This window comes from Cantharellus anzutake (genome assembly GCF_015039405.1).
Source record: "Cantharellus anzutake strain C23 chromosome Unknown EI90scaffold_147, whole genome shotgun sequence".
Taxonomy (NCBI): domain Eukaryota; kingdom Fungi; phylum Basidiomycota; class Agaricomycetes; order Cantharellales; family Hydnaceae; genus Cantharellus; species Cantharellus anzutake.
Window position 1 is genome coordinate 174,381 of NW_024067097.1, and position 15,042 is coordinate 189,422.

Here is a 15,042-nt window from a genome sequence, read left to right on the forward strand (position 1 = left end):
AGCTTCAACTCAGCTATGCCGAAGCATTACTGTCGGTCTCACCTTACGCCTGGTTATGAGAGGGGTGCTTATGGAATGTTGCAGGTGACTACTGTGATGTCTTTTTAACCCATGATTCGGCTTCAGGTGAGAGTGACAGAATGGGTCTCCAAACTCAGCTCATGCATTTTATTCACCAGTACGCAAGGCTCATAACAGTGGGCGGAATCATTTGGCGAACGTTCGAGATTATTATGCTTGTACGGCGTTCCCTGATTTTATGCCCATACAGAGGCCATATGCCCTTGTGATCTGTTTTGGTAGCGCTGGGTCATGATAAAGCACAGAACATTATCGACCAAATTACCCAAGCATACGAATCCGGAAATGGGCCGCCGCCAGGAGGCTTTGGATTTACTGCAGCGTCATTAGGTGGGGAAGGGCTAAATAAGGCGTTGTGCTCCACTGACAATCAGGCATTCGTAAAAGGTGCTCCAGCGCCAGCATACGGCCCACCCCAGTTTGGTGCGTTTTGAAGCCAGAAGCTTCTGCCCTTGATTCGAATATTTTTCCCACGTGTTTAGGACCCCCACCTGTGTTCAACCCTATGATGATGAATGGACCTCGCTACATGGGTGAGTGATTCACGAGCGCATGTGTCTCATATACCTGCAACAATAACTCTACATCAGGTCCTCCGGGACCCAACGGTCCACCGCCTCCCGGGGGAATTGGTACGCCCCCCTTCCCACCCAGTGGACCAAGTGGCCCCAATGCACCTCCTTCGACTTTCCCCCCATTTACTCCTAATGGACCTGCTCCCCCTGGACAGTTCCCCCCTGGACCACCTGCTCCTGGTCAGCCATTCCCGCCGAGACCCCCAGCAGGTCCTCCTGGTTCGTCCGCACCCCCCGCCGGTCCTGGCGGCATTCACCCAGATAGGTGTGTCATATCGAGAGGTTCCGGGCGCAAAATCAGATACTCACTGCCGGCGTTTCCTAGATTGCGTAATTTCATGTGATATCATTTGGAGTGTCAGCGTGCGCGGAGATTGTTTGTACGGCGTCAATAAATCGTTCTTTTCTTTCTTGTTGAAATGATGTTTCCCTTTTACAAGCATGCAATTCTAATTTCTATGGTCAGCTTAATATTCAAGGTAGGGTGTTGGACATTCCGCAGCCATGATGTTCTCTCCTGTTTGCTTGACGGAGGGACGTTTCAAAAGCAATGTGTCTGAAATGTGAGTATCTTGGATGATCTCCGAATATCCTGTGTAATTTGCAGTTACCGTTACCGAGAAAGCCTATCGCTTCATGCAACCCTCACATGTCTCATCTTTGACAAAGGAAACTTCCAATTTACAGCAGCTGAGATTGTCAGATCGATGGGTGAGCGCCGATTTCCGTTTCGGGATGGTTGCCTAGCACAGCTTTGCGCACTATCCCCGCTTAGTTGAATGATACGGATGAAATACTGTGTCTAGTATGTACGGATGTTTCGTGAAATGAGGACGCGTATTAGGCTTCCTCATCAGAGGTCGTGGATCGGATTCGTAATGACATTGAGATCTCTATTTGTTTCAAGGAGTTGTTCGATGAGTTTAGATTAGACACTGAGGCAGCGCTTGAGCTAGTGGATGGCGTCAGTTGGTGGAGCGGCGGTTCCTCAAACAAGTAACCCAGTTGATCAAATGTGCCACGCGTGATAGCCGCGCGGTTCATTCCACCTGCATGAAGCTGATCCCGGCGTTCTTTGCATGCCATTGCCTCGTGCTCGGAGACTGTATCGGAAATGCTTTGACAAACGATAGAAAAACGGGGAGTGAAAGCGACCCAGTGTTTTGTGAACTTGGTAAGTGTGGAGGTTGCCGTGTTTTCACTAGTGCCTCGAGTTCAAGATCACAACAAACTACTACACACGACCACTGACCTTCCTCCCCTCTCAGTTTTCTACCCCTGAACACCTCCTGAAGCCCCTGCATATAGGCCGTCTCATCTCTGCAGAGCTGCTGCCGATGCCATGGCTGAAGCAATGTCTAACATGATGATGGCGCTTCGTCCTTCCTTCAGGTCAAATCGCCAAAACTCGACGCGTCCCGTCACTCCCCCTGCTGATGATCGACGACCTCACCCTCCTAGAATTGACACAAGAGAAGCTGCAGAGAATGCTGCCCGCGCTGCCCAAATTCCTCCTGTCTTCAGGAAACAGCACATACCCGATCCATCCCTCCCAATCGAAATGCTTCTCCAAGCTGAACTCCCCCCTCGTGCCGATCTCCCCCAAACGCTGAGCCTATGTTTTCTGCTCGCGGACCATCTGAACGGGCCCAAGATCTACTCAGGCAACCTATACCACCGCCTTCATTCACAAGGAAGATTCGAGAGCGGTTGAATCGCGCTCTTCGGGATGGTGGCCGGTCTATCCTTTCCCCTTATGATGATCGTCGTAGATGGCCACTTTGGTCTGGAACATTTTGGTCAGAGATATACCGAATGCTCGAAATTCGTGATCAGTACGACCAAGTGAGGAAGTGGCTGGACGCGAATCAGACTCCACGCTCCGCCCCTCTTATCCCTCGGCTGTACGAGGGCTGGAAAAAGTTCAACTGGTCAGAATTAGATTCAGATCTTAAAGCCGACGATCCCACCGCACATTTACCTCAACCAGATCGATTGTTACCTATATTATCGAATCAGTGGATTGAAGATGACTTGGTAAGTCTCGCCTTTGTCTGGATCTCATTCATCTCGTTCTCATGTCTCGCTACTTCAACAAATCGCGTCTCCAGATGGATCTCTTAGTTAGACTGACTTCCCTAAACATGAAGTCAAGGCCAGTGCCTCCAGGGCTCGTTGTACCGCTGCGGTTCTGGAGGGAACTGGTGCACTTATACGAGAATGACGGTTTTTTTGATGAGATGCACTATCCATGCCTATCCGAAACATGGCTAACAGTTAAATCCGGAAATCTCGACGTTGGATTCATCGTCAACGACGCGAAACCCTTGCCAGGCGATCAGGGGACTCATTGGACTGCCTGTGTTCTCAGCGTGTCGACAGGGGAATACCGCTTCGGGGATTCCTTGGACGCCCAACCGCCCCTACTGCTTCAACCTGCCCTCGAATTGTGGCTGGCGAGGTGCAATGCGTTACCACCGGGTGCCCAGCTCCGAAGAGGAAACGACCTCGATCACGCATCTCAAACTGACGGATGGTCCTGTGGGATTATTGCCGTGAATACACTTGAGCATCACTTCCTTGATTATCCTCTGTGGGGCCCCAACAAGAATGCGGATATACGAATCACCAAGTACATCAACTTGCTTGAATACAATCGCGGAGCCCCGGTATGTGTTTGGGAATGACCCAAGCTTGCTCTTCAGTATTCACATCCTTCCCTTCTGACTTTGTTGATTCGCTTGTTTCAGTTACCTCCGCCACGATCACGTGCTAGCTCCGTCTCCACTGACGCTTCCCAGCGGTCTCGTTCACGAACTAGGACTCTTTCCACCCGTCCAGATGTAGATTAAATTAAAGCCACTTACGCGTCATAACAGCCTACTAACATATTTCACTATTTCCAGGTTTACTTTGGTGATATTCCCGTTGAAGGGCAAGATTTAGCGGTTTTGAGGGCTGGACACCCGAAGAAGGTGCCGGCATCTCTTCGAAATATCAAGTTACTGTGCCATTTCGTGCGGATCATTCTCGTTCTCGATCTAATGTACGTCGCAGGATCCCGGGCTTTGACAAGTATGTCTCGTTAATCTTCCTTATCTTCCAGTCTCGCCTTTCTCAGGAGAACGTCCCCATCCTCAATAACCAGGCGCCAAGCGAAAGTAAGTGGTTGCGTGGAGGATATGATGATAAACTTGACATTCGTGCCAGTTCCAGGTCGCCAAACACGTAATGGGCCCGATCAACCTCTCCCTATGCAGGACCCTAATAACTCCCCCCAACTATCGTCTCGTTCGCCTGCCATTCAACACTCTCGACCCATTGGTGTCCCAAGTGCGCCAGCTCACATTCGACCCACACGTGATAGAGGCCGCGTTCCTGCTGACATTCCTGCCGGTCAAGGTGAATGGGAGCGTGAGTCACCTCAAGAAGATCGTGGCAGACGACCGCGACCCATTATGCCGCCTCCACCTTCTGGAAAAATTGAGGATCCGCGCTTATGGCCTGAGGATCAACTGAATAACACGCCAGTATGTACAGCCACCCCTGTGTCATCAATCATTATATGGCGCTGCGTTGACCTCATCGGTTATTTCCATTCGGTTTTCATATCGGCTGCTCCCTTATGACTCCCTGCGCGCCTATTCTCCATTTAGCCCGAGGAGCGGGGCGCCATGTCAGCTGGCTGGGGTGCAGCCTCAGCGCCTGTTCTGCCGTCAGCACCTATAATACCACCGATTAATGGGGGTTTGCGACGCAATCCAACCTTGCAACCAACCAGTGGCGCCCCTTCGGTACCTGTCATGTCGCAGAGTGCGAATCCACCGGTGCCCTTCCCAACTTTATCGACGTCACAACCACAGTCGTCTGCTTTAGTCCGGGGACACCGACGATCGAAGGTAGCGTCTGTTTTATTCTGATTAAGAACATGACTGGTATGAGCCTATCACTTCTAGACTGAACCACAGGTAGAAATACCAGGCGATCCGGAAGGTTGGCGGAACAGCAATGCTTCTTCTGTCAGCTCAATCTGGAAATCCGTTCGAAAAAGTGTTGGGAGCGAAAGAGGCTCGGGGGGAAGCCGCTCACCTTCGACGGTACGTTGGCTCAGTGCACCAGATACGCTTGTGAAGCAGTGACGTTCTGCAGGATCGATCGGGGAGATCGTCTGTAGCCCTGTCCTCTAATGGGTCCTCAGTGGGACCACGGGGACGGACGGATACTCTGGGCACGTCTCCGGCACGACGACGGAGGGTACGTTTCTCAATGATATACCTGTCTACATCTAAACTCCCTACAGAAATCTTCACTACGGTCAAGCGAACGTCCACCAGGAGAAACGAGGATTCCTGGTTTAAGCGTCAAATTCGAGGGGGGCACAAGATTGAGAAGGAAGTAGTCAACGTGCGTGCATCCACATCTGCGCGCAATGAAAAATTCATGTTTTCGAAGCACGATTCATATCGCCGTCGAGCGTCTTCACCTGCTGCCAGAGATGAGGTGGAGTGTCATTCCTGGGCTTTGTTAACATTATGGTGCTGACATGACATCCAGAGACGCGCCAGATACCAATTTCGGGAAGCGATAGCGCCTCCACGAGGGTTTTCTTTCGAGGATCCATGGCTCCCGTCGAAATGGCGTCAGGATGCATTGGAGAATAAATACAGAGTCGTAATCGACCAGGAGCCTAACCGCTTCGTAGTTCAGGGTTCTTCCCGAACTGATGTTTCGGACGCGACACAAGAGTTATATCGGGCAAGTATAAACCATTATGTTCTCCCTCTGCCGACCTAAATTTGTTACCTGAAGGTGTTCCGCGAGCATCAGAACAACGGTGCAGAATACTTCTCCGTTTCCCCACGGGCTGCACATCGCATTCATCTTTGGGCCATTTGCCAACGACTTCAGAAGGAAACGAATACTAAGATTTCAGTGGACGTGAACAATAACATGATTTCCCTCACCGGCCATAAAAGCGCACTGTCATCAGCGCGCCGGAGCATTTTATCGTATGCGCGTCAGATAGACGATGAAAAACACACCCATTATATTGTTCCAACGAGCAAAGATCTCCGGAGGGTTCTGATGATCTCCTTGCCTCGTATCATCTCTCAGTGTGGTGGGCCAGAAGATGAGGAGGAAGCTCGGCAAATGTTCACAATGTGAGTGAGCATCTTTGGATTCGGGAGTCGGTTTCGACTGACACGGTCGGCAGAACGAACCCAGGTGAAAATGGGGGTACTGGAGAAATGATCGTCGATCTGTGGTGTCATCCATCTATGTCAAGTCCGTTGAGGGAAGGCCTCACTCGAGAGGTCGAGGAATTCATGCAGAATCGTATGCGCGAAATATGGGCAATTCGCGTTCCCACGTGGCGTGTGCATGCATTGCGAAACTCTCACATCTTCAGAAGGTACGACGACAAGAATCCAGACGGCACACTGATGCCATCCATTGCGGTTCTTGAGAAGAGATTTGGGGTTCAAATCGCATTCCCTGACTCCAAGCGACCAACTTGGGACCAACAACCGATCAAGAACATGCCTAGTCCGAGACCAGGCGACGGGTCCGAAGTGCAGTTCACGAAGCTTAGGGGTTCTCAAGCTCAACTTCCCTTGATGGTAAGCGAGCTTGAGGTGAGTTGTGCCCACCGTGATTTTCCGGTGATGCCCCGCTTATTCTGCTGTTTTCAGGATCGCATGAAGCGTTTTCTACAGGTCACTCTTCGAGTCCCCGCCCAATTCCATCGTGACCTCAAATCAACAAATGTCATCAAGCGTCTCGAGTCCATGGGCGTTGATGCCCAAATATCCAACCCCATGGATGACCACTTTGAATGTCTTCTAAGTGCAGTGCGCCAGGAGGATCTGGAAGCAGGACAACATGACATTTCACGCATGGCGAGCAGAATATCTAAGGGATGGCCTGCCATAGATCCGCTGCCCACGGCGAAACGAAAAACAAGCAGGGAAGGCAATGTGATCATCAACGAGCCAGATCGTGTGAGAGACTTGCCTCCACCTCCACGAGGCGAGGGACCGATCACACGGGAGCGAACAAGATCGGTACGCGTTAAGCCCTAGGATGCAAGCGACTGCACTATGACGAAATAATACGCAGTGATGATGAACTCCGTTCCCCGTGCCATAGGACTCGAACAACCCACCGCTCTACACCCAGTATATTCCGATGCAACCACTTTTACCGCACTTATCCACAGTCGTCCTTTTCTCCCACCATCCACAATTCCTTTAATTCACTAACGTCCTGACTGTAATTCCTTTCCCGCGATTCAGCGTGTATAATGACAGCATGCTGGTAGGGCGTCATTTGTATTTGATATTCACAAGAGAATCAAAGTACATGGTTGATGCGTGTTAACGAAAATGTAGTGTTCTGACAAGTACGGTAAAGATGACAGAGTTAGTGTACACATGGGCAAAAAAAGACTGATGTGAGGAAACTGTACATAAATGGGTGAACTGTGTGTGTAGACACTAGACGTTTTCAGCCAAAACCCGAAAACAATATGCGGAAGCTGAACCGGGGAAAACCAAAAGCATATATCTGGCAAATGGAGTAAAACACAAAGCCAACATGTCAAGATCATCTCAATTTCGCACGGCCATCTTCTGAAGCAGAGGGTGAACCCACGCTTTCCCAATCTGATATGCTGAGAGGTCCTCCACCCCTAGGCTCAAGGTCACTAACGGAGTGATGAGATGGGCTGGAGGCTTCCGATACGTTCTCATTCATATGGGTGTGGGCATTCCGGATATCTTCGATCCCCAAGTCGTCAAAGCTCCCACTGCCGATGGAAAATGCCAAATGCGACTCCCCTGATTCGGATGGCGCAACTTCACCATCCGTCCATGAAAATGCAGAGACTGACGCTTCTGACCATGCATTTGGTGAGCTCTCGAATACACCCAGAGCGCCATTGTGCATATTGAACGAGGGGCCGAGGTAGTTGTAAGGAGGAGGTGAGGATAAGTCCATGTTAGGAGAAAGAGCGAAGACCTGAGGATGGGGAGAGGATGCGTGTGACAGGGTTGGATGACGGGCGTTTGTTGATGGCGATGTGTCTGTAAATTGTCTGCTTACCCCTGGAGAAGGGAAGGAGAGAAGGTCATTACTCAGTTCACCAATCGGAGGTGTGGGAGTAGAACCATGCAGGACGGAGTCAGGTGCCTTGGTTGATTCGGGGTTCGGATCAGCAAACGGGTTCGGCAGGATCGATGGTGGCTGCTGTACCAACGCAGTGACTGCGTTTCCTGCGGATGACAAGGGCGTCAGTGGGATTTGAGGGATGGGCAAATTTGACTAAAGGAAAGGGTTAAGATAACGACGCGGTGTGCAGCGGTTCCTTCCATCTCACCTTGTCGAGCTCCATCATTTCAACACCTGTCGAGGTGGATGCATCGTCATTTCGTCTGTTCTTCCGCTCCCGGACTTGATTAGAGTCCAAGACACTGTCAATTAGACGCTCCAGAGCCGAAGAGGTGGCATGATTCTCTCTATCACCTAAAGTGTGTGCGTTGGAGGTGTCTGATAAGGCATGGCGCCTAGGGGGCGGCGCCGCAGCCACTTCTACAGGAGCAGTTCCAGAAGCGCGCTTGCGCGCGTGCCACCAACCCTTAGCCTTTACCGAAACCCTCTGTATCTCCGGTTTGATATGAGGCTCCCAAGCCTATATACGAATAACCGTTACATGAAGCAAAATGCCTCGGAGAAATAAACCGCTCGCCTCTTTAACAGCGTAGGCAACCACCACGGTGGCTACGACTGAGACAACGACAACAGCGGCTACTGGGGGTGACATTACAAAGTGGGAAGGTGGTGACTACGGCAACTTGGATCGCGGTATCGAGGAAGCGCATCCGGAGTTGATATAGTCCACGTGCAGTTTCCCACGGCTCCGTTGCTCTTTTGACTGCCAAGAACCTGCATCGCAATCGTTTTGACTCCGTACGTTGTTACAAAGAAAGTAGAAACCAGCGCTCCTATTCTTTTGGGTTGTTAAACAGCGAGCAAGAGATGCAGGGCTACACGAAATACAAGAAAAGAAAGAGAGGCGTGGGAAAGCGGACGAACTAGGGGAAAATGACGACATGAAGCACCCACCAACTTGCATGTTAGTCAATTTGGACAGATCCCGAGGGCAAATAGAAGAATTTGCACCCAGTGCGACGAACTATCGACACCTTTATGCTGACTGGCGACAAAAAAAAAGACAAATAACTATGGACACAGTTCACCGATTACCAGGCGCAAGAACAAATGGCCGAACACCATTACACCGAAGGTTTAGAAAGGTTGAGGCGCATGGCATTGGCCTCGCTAACTGTCCGAGCTTGTAACCAACCCCGCTCTCTGTTTGGTCGGTGGTTCTGACTCAAGTGGGAACACTGCTGAGCACTCCCGACGCACCTGGAAGCCCCCAAGCCAGGGGGACGTTCGGGTCCACAATGCGACCTAAAGAGTGCTAGCCTTCAGTTGGCTAGTGATTTTAATGGCGCGAGCGATGTCAGGGGTGGAGACGAACGCAGTCAGCCGATAGATGCTGTCGTGGGCTGGGCGGATTAGCGCTTCATCTGCTGAAATTCTGTCCATGGAAATAACTGTCATCAGGTCCCTGTCACTCAGGTCTATACTTGGGGACGTCTCTTATTTGACAAAGGTCTTGTGTGGTCGAACGTCGCTAAGTATTTGTTGGCTAGATGCACACTCTCCATCCAGGTGCACTACGCGTTACTGCGTGTCCAGTGATGCGAAACCTCCCACGCAGAACTGGTCTCCGAAATTGATGGGAGTCGGAATATATTGGGAGCAGAGGAATCAAACCTTTGAGCCACTGGATCTTGCGGCTGAACGCAGGAGGCTCGCCTCGCTACCTTCTTCAGAAGCTGCCGAAGATGCTGTCCTGCAAGAGTACATTCATCAACAATAATACTAACATCTCAAGCTAGGGGGCTCCGGTACAACTACCGTGAATGCCCCTGTGGAATCCGGCCTCTGCCATGAGTGACGCCATGCTCTTGGCGGTAAGAAGCCTCCACCCTGATGGCTTCCAAACGATGGTGATTCCCGTGGCGAGGACGGGAGTCTGGCCGCGTGGACAATCAGTACTAGTGGACGACGTCCCACAGGAAGAAATGAACGAAAGTCAGGACATCACAGCGCTTAGCGTGTTTGGGGACTATATTTTGTTCGTTGGCCATTCCACAACGTGGAAATAATGACAAGTGAAGTGCTGCGGACGCGAATCACTGGAACAGCCATTATTACATGTCCAGACAAATCTGGAAATATGTATGTCAGCTTCCAGCTCACTCGGTCGTCCATCCAGGATCGGCATTAATGCTTCCTTGAATAGTGTCCACCTACTTGACCTTGACTTAGGTTCGTTCTCTCCGATATATGCGACATTACCTATTTAAATAGGATGAGTTGTAGATGAGCAATACGTATATAGTACAAACCCCCTGAAGGCTGGCTAGGACGGGTTCTAGATCCATCGGAACTACTAGTAGTCACAGAACCGAAGTCAAACCCGATGATTCCGACTCCCAGACAGTTCAGTCCCCCGTGTACCCAACCTACTGCCCACGCTAACCGGCCAACCAATCGAGCTGCATTTTTTCCGGTGCCATAATCTTATCGAGCTGAACTCGGGCGTCAAAGGGCCACCTGGAACCAGCATTATGTCACCACGCCAGACCAGCCGTGTAAGATACGAGTCATGGTATAGGAGGAAACGGCGCCACGGGGAGGAAGTATGCTCAATCAATAATTCTAAGGACCCCAATCCTCGCGCTCAGAGATCTGTCCACAATTGGCGTTTATGCGCAAGTGTCCGACTCATTTCGACACTTAACAGACTTGGACCTGTGAATGTGCGTCCTTGCAAGCTGTGCATTAGTTTTCGTTGTCGGCCCCTGATCGGGGTCCACGTTGCGTTAAGGCATTCAGAGTGCAGCAGCCTGTTGCGTTTGGGGCATGCTTCAGTCCCTACTTCCAAAACGGTATTCCAGCACATCCGTTTTCTCGGCTGTAACTGGCCACAGGACGCCGGGGACACATTCGTGTGCTCGCTCGGTTGCTCTCCCGTAACCACGCGGGCGGTTTTAACACTTAGATTCGAGAAGTCGATTTATCCGTTACAGTATCAATGCAGGCCAGGACGTAAGGGGCGCAGCCATCCATTCCATTTTATCCATTCAGTGTCCTCAGAAGGAAGGTTATGTGATGACAATCGGTGCCTGAAAGGTTGATGGATGAACGAGCGACAGGGGAACGGATGATCAAGGGGCGACGGATGACGGAAAACGGTGCCTCATCAATAAACCAATAGATAGATGACTGATGTAACCTGGGGGAGTGTCGATCGTAGAGCAGTGAGACGAGTGGCTACCAAGACAGACAGAGAAAGCAGGAGACATGTAGCTGGACGTGTTGGAATCCAGTACATATCGGGGGCCAAACGTTGGACAAAGTGGGGAGTGTATGAGGAGTTAGTGAAATCGGGCAGGACGTGTGAAATTGAAAGGAGGGACACGATGTGAGTCTCATGTTCTCAGGACATAAAAACCAAATAAAAACAAAAAACTGGGAACGAGGGACACTGAAAACGTGACCCCAGCATTGTGAAATGTATTGCCGGATGTGAAATTGGGGGAGTAACCTAAATAGGCAGCTCGGCTTGATGTTTCCATATTCAATTGCAGTTTTGACATTTGCATAGGGCTCACTGCGTGTAAGGATTGCTGGACGAATCCCAAGGCGGCAGTGACTATACAATCTCGCCGCAAATTCTCGCCGCGAAGGGCCATGTCACAATGCCAGAGGGTATGGACATACCCATGTCCTCCATGCGGGCCATGTCTGTCTGGATAATAGCCATGGGGGCCAGGCCCAAGGTCCCGAATACGTTATGTTGCATGAGCAAGGGGTGAGAATGTGCCTGCGACCGAATTAGACGATTTCGCTGTACTATTTGATAATATGTGACATTTTTCCACCAAGATCATTCCATTCTCTTTTTCTTCTGTTCACGGCAGGATGAGCCCGGATTCCTCATTTAAAAGCCTTCCCTTGGTCATTCACTGGTACCCTCCCCCCTCTGCGGCGCTCACGACCAGCGGAACAAGCTTGCCTCCTTTGTTCTGTTTTCTTTTCTGGGAAAGTTACAGTGGGGTTGTCCAACATGTTCAGGCGCGCTCTTTTCTTCCTTCTCCTCTTCACTGCTTCCGTGTTCGCCTTCCCCGCCCACAGGCGGGAGTTACGCCGCCTTGCACCTCAGCTTCGGGACCCTGTGCACGGAGAAACGAACGCGAAGCGATTCGCGAACGGCCTGCCTCCTTTACCACCAGCTTGGAGGAGGAATATTAGGGCCTCACGAACTGACGGTACGTCTGCCGTCACATTCACAAACGTACGAAAATATGACTCCAATATGGTTTGATTCCCAGCGGCCAAAAGGGCACAGGGCAGCGGCACAACGACTTGGAGCGGCAGAATTAAAGTAACTGGCGCGTCGGGTGGTGGGGCCCTTGGTACCTCACATTGACCAGTGCTCAGGACCGGTGAGCGTTTCGTCTGCTTTCTCCAAGTTGTATCGCATCTGAGTTGGCGCTTTTTTGTCTCTTCTGGGATTGATCAATAGCTATATCGTAGGCAAGGCATCAAGCGCCGATACGTTTACGGCCACGTTATTTCAAAGTGGTATCACTCAGAGCGTGAGCTTTAAGGACACTGTGGGTTAATTTTTCTTTCTTTCTTCTACATCACCATTAAGTTTGTTTTTTAAATGCAACTTTCCAGAATGCTCCGAGTTCTCATCCCTATTTGGCTGGTCTTGTCTCGCCGGGTTCCCCACTCCGTACGACAAATCAGAATTTTGCTACTTTGGGAGATTCTGTGCAAAGTAAATCCGGGAGCAATCCACCAGCCTAACCCGATCTAATTCCATCCGAACGCAGCTTCTCCCAATAGTACCCCTCAATCTGGCGGTGGAGTTTCCATTGCTGGAGACGAATACGAGACGGCGATCTGGGATTATGACGCCTCATCTCAGAATATTGCACCCAAGTGGGTAAATCATGATAGCAGTGAGTGTCTTCTTTGTTCCATTCGGGATTCGCGTCCTTGGGGGGTCAAGCCCTCTATCCACACTCGCTTACTTGGGACAATCCCGTGTAGGCACGCCAGCGATCTCAATCTTGTGGATGCAACTGGACAGGCGATTTACCTCACGGCCAATCCGACGGGCGTTACCAGCGCTCATCTGGGTCACAAATTGTGGTGCGTAAGCCGTCAGGATCGGCGTCTCGTTGTGTACGCGCCTGTTTTGCTGATTTTTACTCGCGTCTTGCAGACACTCTCTTTAGCTTGATGACGACCTGTAATGACAAGACCTGACTTCCTCACTTGCTGGGCTCTTTACTTATCTTGGTATCAGGCATTCAATCTAGTTTGGATGACTCTGCTATTTTCATTATGATTCAATGAATTGTTAACTTCAAGAAGCGTGTCCTTTTATACTAACGCACGGGAAACCATCGCAATGTTTTCGCCGTATCGTGCTCAAGAACTACCCCTATGTTCATTCATTCCCGTTATCTTACGCAGAATTAATCTAGTTACTTTTAAGCTAGACATCAGAAAATGCTATGCTTCGTCGAGTCAGCAGGTTGTTGCTTCCCTTCTGAGTCGAATGCAGCTCCTCTGGCACATCATTGGTCCGGTGATATGACAGGCTCAGATCCCCATCAGTGGAGCGGAGGTTGTCAAACCATCCGCTCAAAGCAGCCAGTTCTCTAGTGACGTCAATGAAATGAAAGCAGATAGCTCGTCGAGTCTTCCGGGAGACTAGCGGTTGATGGCGATGACAAAGGGTATGTGCGTAGGTATCAGGGTTAGAGAGTATCTCGCTTGCCTTATATAAGGATGTCCGTATGGCACCATGAGTTTGCAGCGCCAAGGCTGACCCGGAGGCCTATGACGTTAGATAACCATCAAACGGCGAACCCCAAGGAGAAACCAGACTCCCCAATGATGGTTAGAGCCCCGGTGGTGGTTGACCAATGATGACTAAGTTCCCAGTGTAAACCGCGAGCGACGGCACCAAACACGAGATGTATGATGTCGGATGAACGGCGAGCTCTACAGCAGTACTTTGGAATCGAGAGCAATAGCCCAAAGGTGTCTGATGAGCAGAATCCAACTCGTGGCAGAGTTTGACGCAAGATGATAAGGGCGCCTTGAAATTCAGTCTGAAATCAGAAAGTATGCACTGAGATGCCAGCCAAATTCGAGGTGTTTGATACCGGATAAACTGCAGCTAGTTGGTGACCTCCGTGAGCTGACAAAAGACAGTATGTTGATGCCGAGCGTGGAAGGTGGACATGCAATTGGACAGCTGGACAGTTCAATAAAACGGGCAGAGCAGAGAAGGGACAATCGATACCTGGACAATACGTGGAATCAAATTCTAATGGTTGTGCCGGTGTCTAGCCTACATAACGGCGTAACCCCCCTCACAAAAAACTCCACTGGCTGCCAGATTGAGTGTTCCGGGCGACTTGAGAGCCGAACGAACTTGTCTTTGTGCAAGTGTAACCGGTCGTGGGACGACAAGGACCTTGAATTCCGCCGCTATATATAGATAGCGCTTTAAGTTTCAGGTCATCGTTCGATTATTATTTCATATCGATCACCGACTATATAATAATATAAATTCCTCCTATTCACGGGAATCGCCGCTCACCTGCAACTCGGAGCGGTCCATCTCGTTCTGCCATGCTGCAGTGTTGAGGACGAGGGTCCTAACTTGCCTCCAGCATGGCGGTAGCTTCTGCAGGGGGAGTTCTGCTCTCGTCTCCCACCTGCTCGCTCTCGCTTTGGTGTGAACTGGTGAGTTTCCCTGGCGCAGCAAGGCTTGTAACTTACGCACGCTACCAACATGTTCCCCTGGTTTCGCCTAGTTACCGCGCTCTCGTTCTTCTACTGATCGGTTGTCTCATCTCGTTGTTCACTCTGCACTTATTTCTTTGTCTACCCTCCACCTTCCCCAGCTCCTCCTATCATGCTTGTTGTCCTGGAACACTCGTGTTCTGGTCTTGTATTGGTACTGGTAATGGAGAAATCCCAAGTGCCCTATGATACCCGCTGAAGCGTACTCGAAGGCAGGGCGCCACAGCGTTGGATTTGCTTCGTAATGTAATAGCTCATCTAGGAACTTCCTTTTTTCTTGTATAGGAATGTTCTGGTTAGGCGCCAGTGATAGGAAGAATGCCTACGCGAATTGGTCAATTAATGGCACTGCGTTCTTCCTGAAGCAATAACCTCGGTGTCAGTCGAACGCAGTAAGCCACTTTTCTTGTTG

The 15,042-nt window shown here is 50.5% G+C and overlaps 7 protein-coding genes across 7 annotated transcripts; 6 read left to right on the forward strand and 1 right to left on the reverse strand.

Annotated features, from left to right (window-relative positions):
- Nucleotides 1-15: 15 nt before the first annotated feature.
- EI90DRAFT_2948116 (U1 zinc finger-domain-containing protein) lies at nt 16-515 on the forward strand (the record flags this gene model as incomplete). The annotated part of the gene is made up of 4 exons (XM_039055369.1): nt 16-31; nt 85-126; nt 180-239; nt 304-515. 4 exons carry the CDS (start codon nt 16-18, stop codon nt 513-515), a joined length of 330 nt encoding a protein of 109 aa, XP_038908630.1.
- Nucleotides 516-2,124: 1,609 nt separating this feature from the next.
- EI90DRAFT_432455 (uncharacterized protein) lies at nt 2,125-4,109 on the forward strand. Its single transcript, XM_039067612.1, has 6 exons — nt 2,125-2,693; nt 2,768-3,325; nt 3,407-3,499; nt 3,563-3,731; nt 3,805-3,817; nt 3,867-4,109. Exons 1-6 carry the CDS (start codon nt 2,274-2,276, stop codon nt 3,886-3,888), a joined length of 1,275 nt encoding a protein of 424 aa, XP_038908631.1. The 5' UTR covers nt 2,125-2,273; the 3' UTR covers nt 3,889-4,109.
- On the forward strand, nt 4,065-4,990 carry EI90DRAFT_3090027 (uncharacterized protein). The gene is made up of 3 exons (XM_039062324.1): nt 4,065-4,555; nt 4,613-4,910; nt 4,957-4,990. The coding sequence occupies exons 1-2, from the start codon at nt 4,331-4,333 to the stop codon at nt 4,793-4,795; spliced, it is 408 nt and encodes a 135-aa protein (XP_038908632.1). The 5' UTR covers nt 4,065-4,330; the 3' UTR covers nt 4,796-4,910; nt 4,957-4,990.
- Nucleotides 4,991-5,776: 786 nt separating this feature from the next.
- On the forward strand, nt 5,777-7,001 carry EI90DRAFT_432343 (uncharacterized protein). The gene is made up of 4 exons (XM_039067611.1): nt 5,777-5,818; nt 5,872-6,069; nt 6,125-6,277; nt 6,350-7,001. Exons 2-4 carry the CDS (start codon nt 6,007-6,009, stop codon nt 6,737-6,739), a joined length of 606 nt encoding a protein of 201 aa, XP_038908633.1. The 5' UTR covers nt 5,777-5,818; nt 5,872-6,006; the 3' UTR covers nt 6,740-7,001.
- On the reverse strand, nt 6,956-8,478 carry EI90DRAFT_3159446 (uncharacterized protein; the record flags this gene model as incomplete). The annotated part of the gene is made up of 3 exons (XM_039066230.1): nt 6,956-7,979; nt 8,035-8,313; nt 8,368-8,478. 3 exons carry the CDS (start codon nt 8,476-8,478, stop codon nt 7,263-7,265), a joined length of 1,107 nt encoding a protein of 368 aa, XP_038908634.1. The 3' UTR covers nt 6,956-7,262.
- A 1,171-nt stretch (nt 8,479-9,649) lies between these two features.
- Nucleotides 9,650-10,794, forward strand: EI90DRAFT_3022283 (uncharacterized protein; the record flags this gene model as incomplete). Its single annotated transcript, XM_039057754.1, has 6 exons — nt 9,650-9,864; nt 9,903-9,968; nt 10,006-10,058; nt 10,230-10,552; nt 10,579-10,681; nt 10,724-10,794. 6 exons carry the CDS (start codon nt 9,650-9,652, stop codon nt 10,792-10,794), a joined length of 831 nt encoding a protein of 276 aa, XP_038908635.1.
- Nucleotides 10,795-11,371: 577 nt separating this feature from the next.
- EI90DRAFT_3090038 (uncharacterized protein) lies at nt 11,372-13,537 on the forward strand (the record flags this gene model as incomplete). The annotated part of the gene is made up of 7 exons (XM_039062325.1): nt 11,372-12,064; nt 12,128-12,211; nt 12,285-12,412; nt 12,480-12,582; nt 12,638-12,770; nt 12,858-12,963; nt 13,502-13,537. Exons 1-7 carry the CDS (start codon nt 11,863-11,865, stop codon nt 13,535-13,537), a joined length of 792 nt encoding a protein of 263 aa, XP_038908636.1. The 5' UTR covers nt 11,372-11,862.
- Between the last annotated feature and the right edge of the window lie 1,505 nt (nt 13,538-15,042).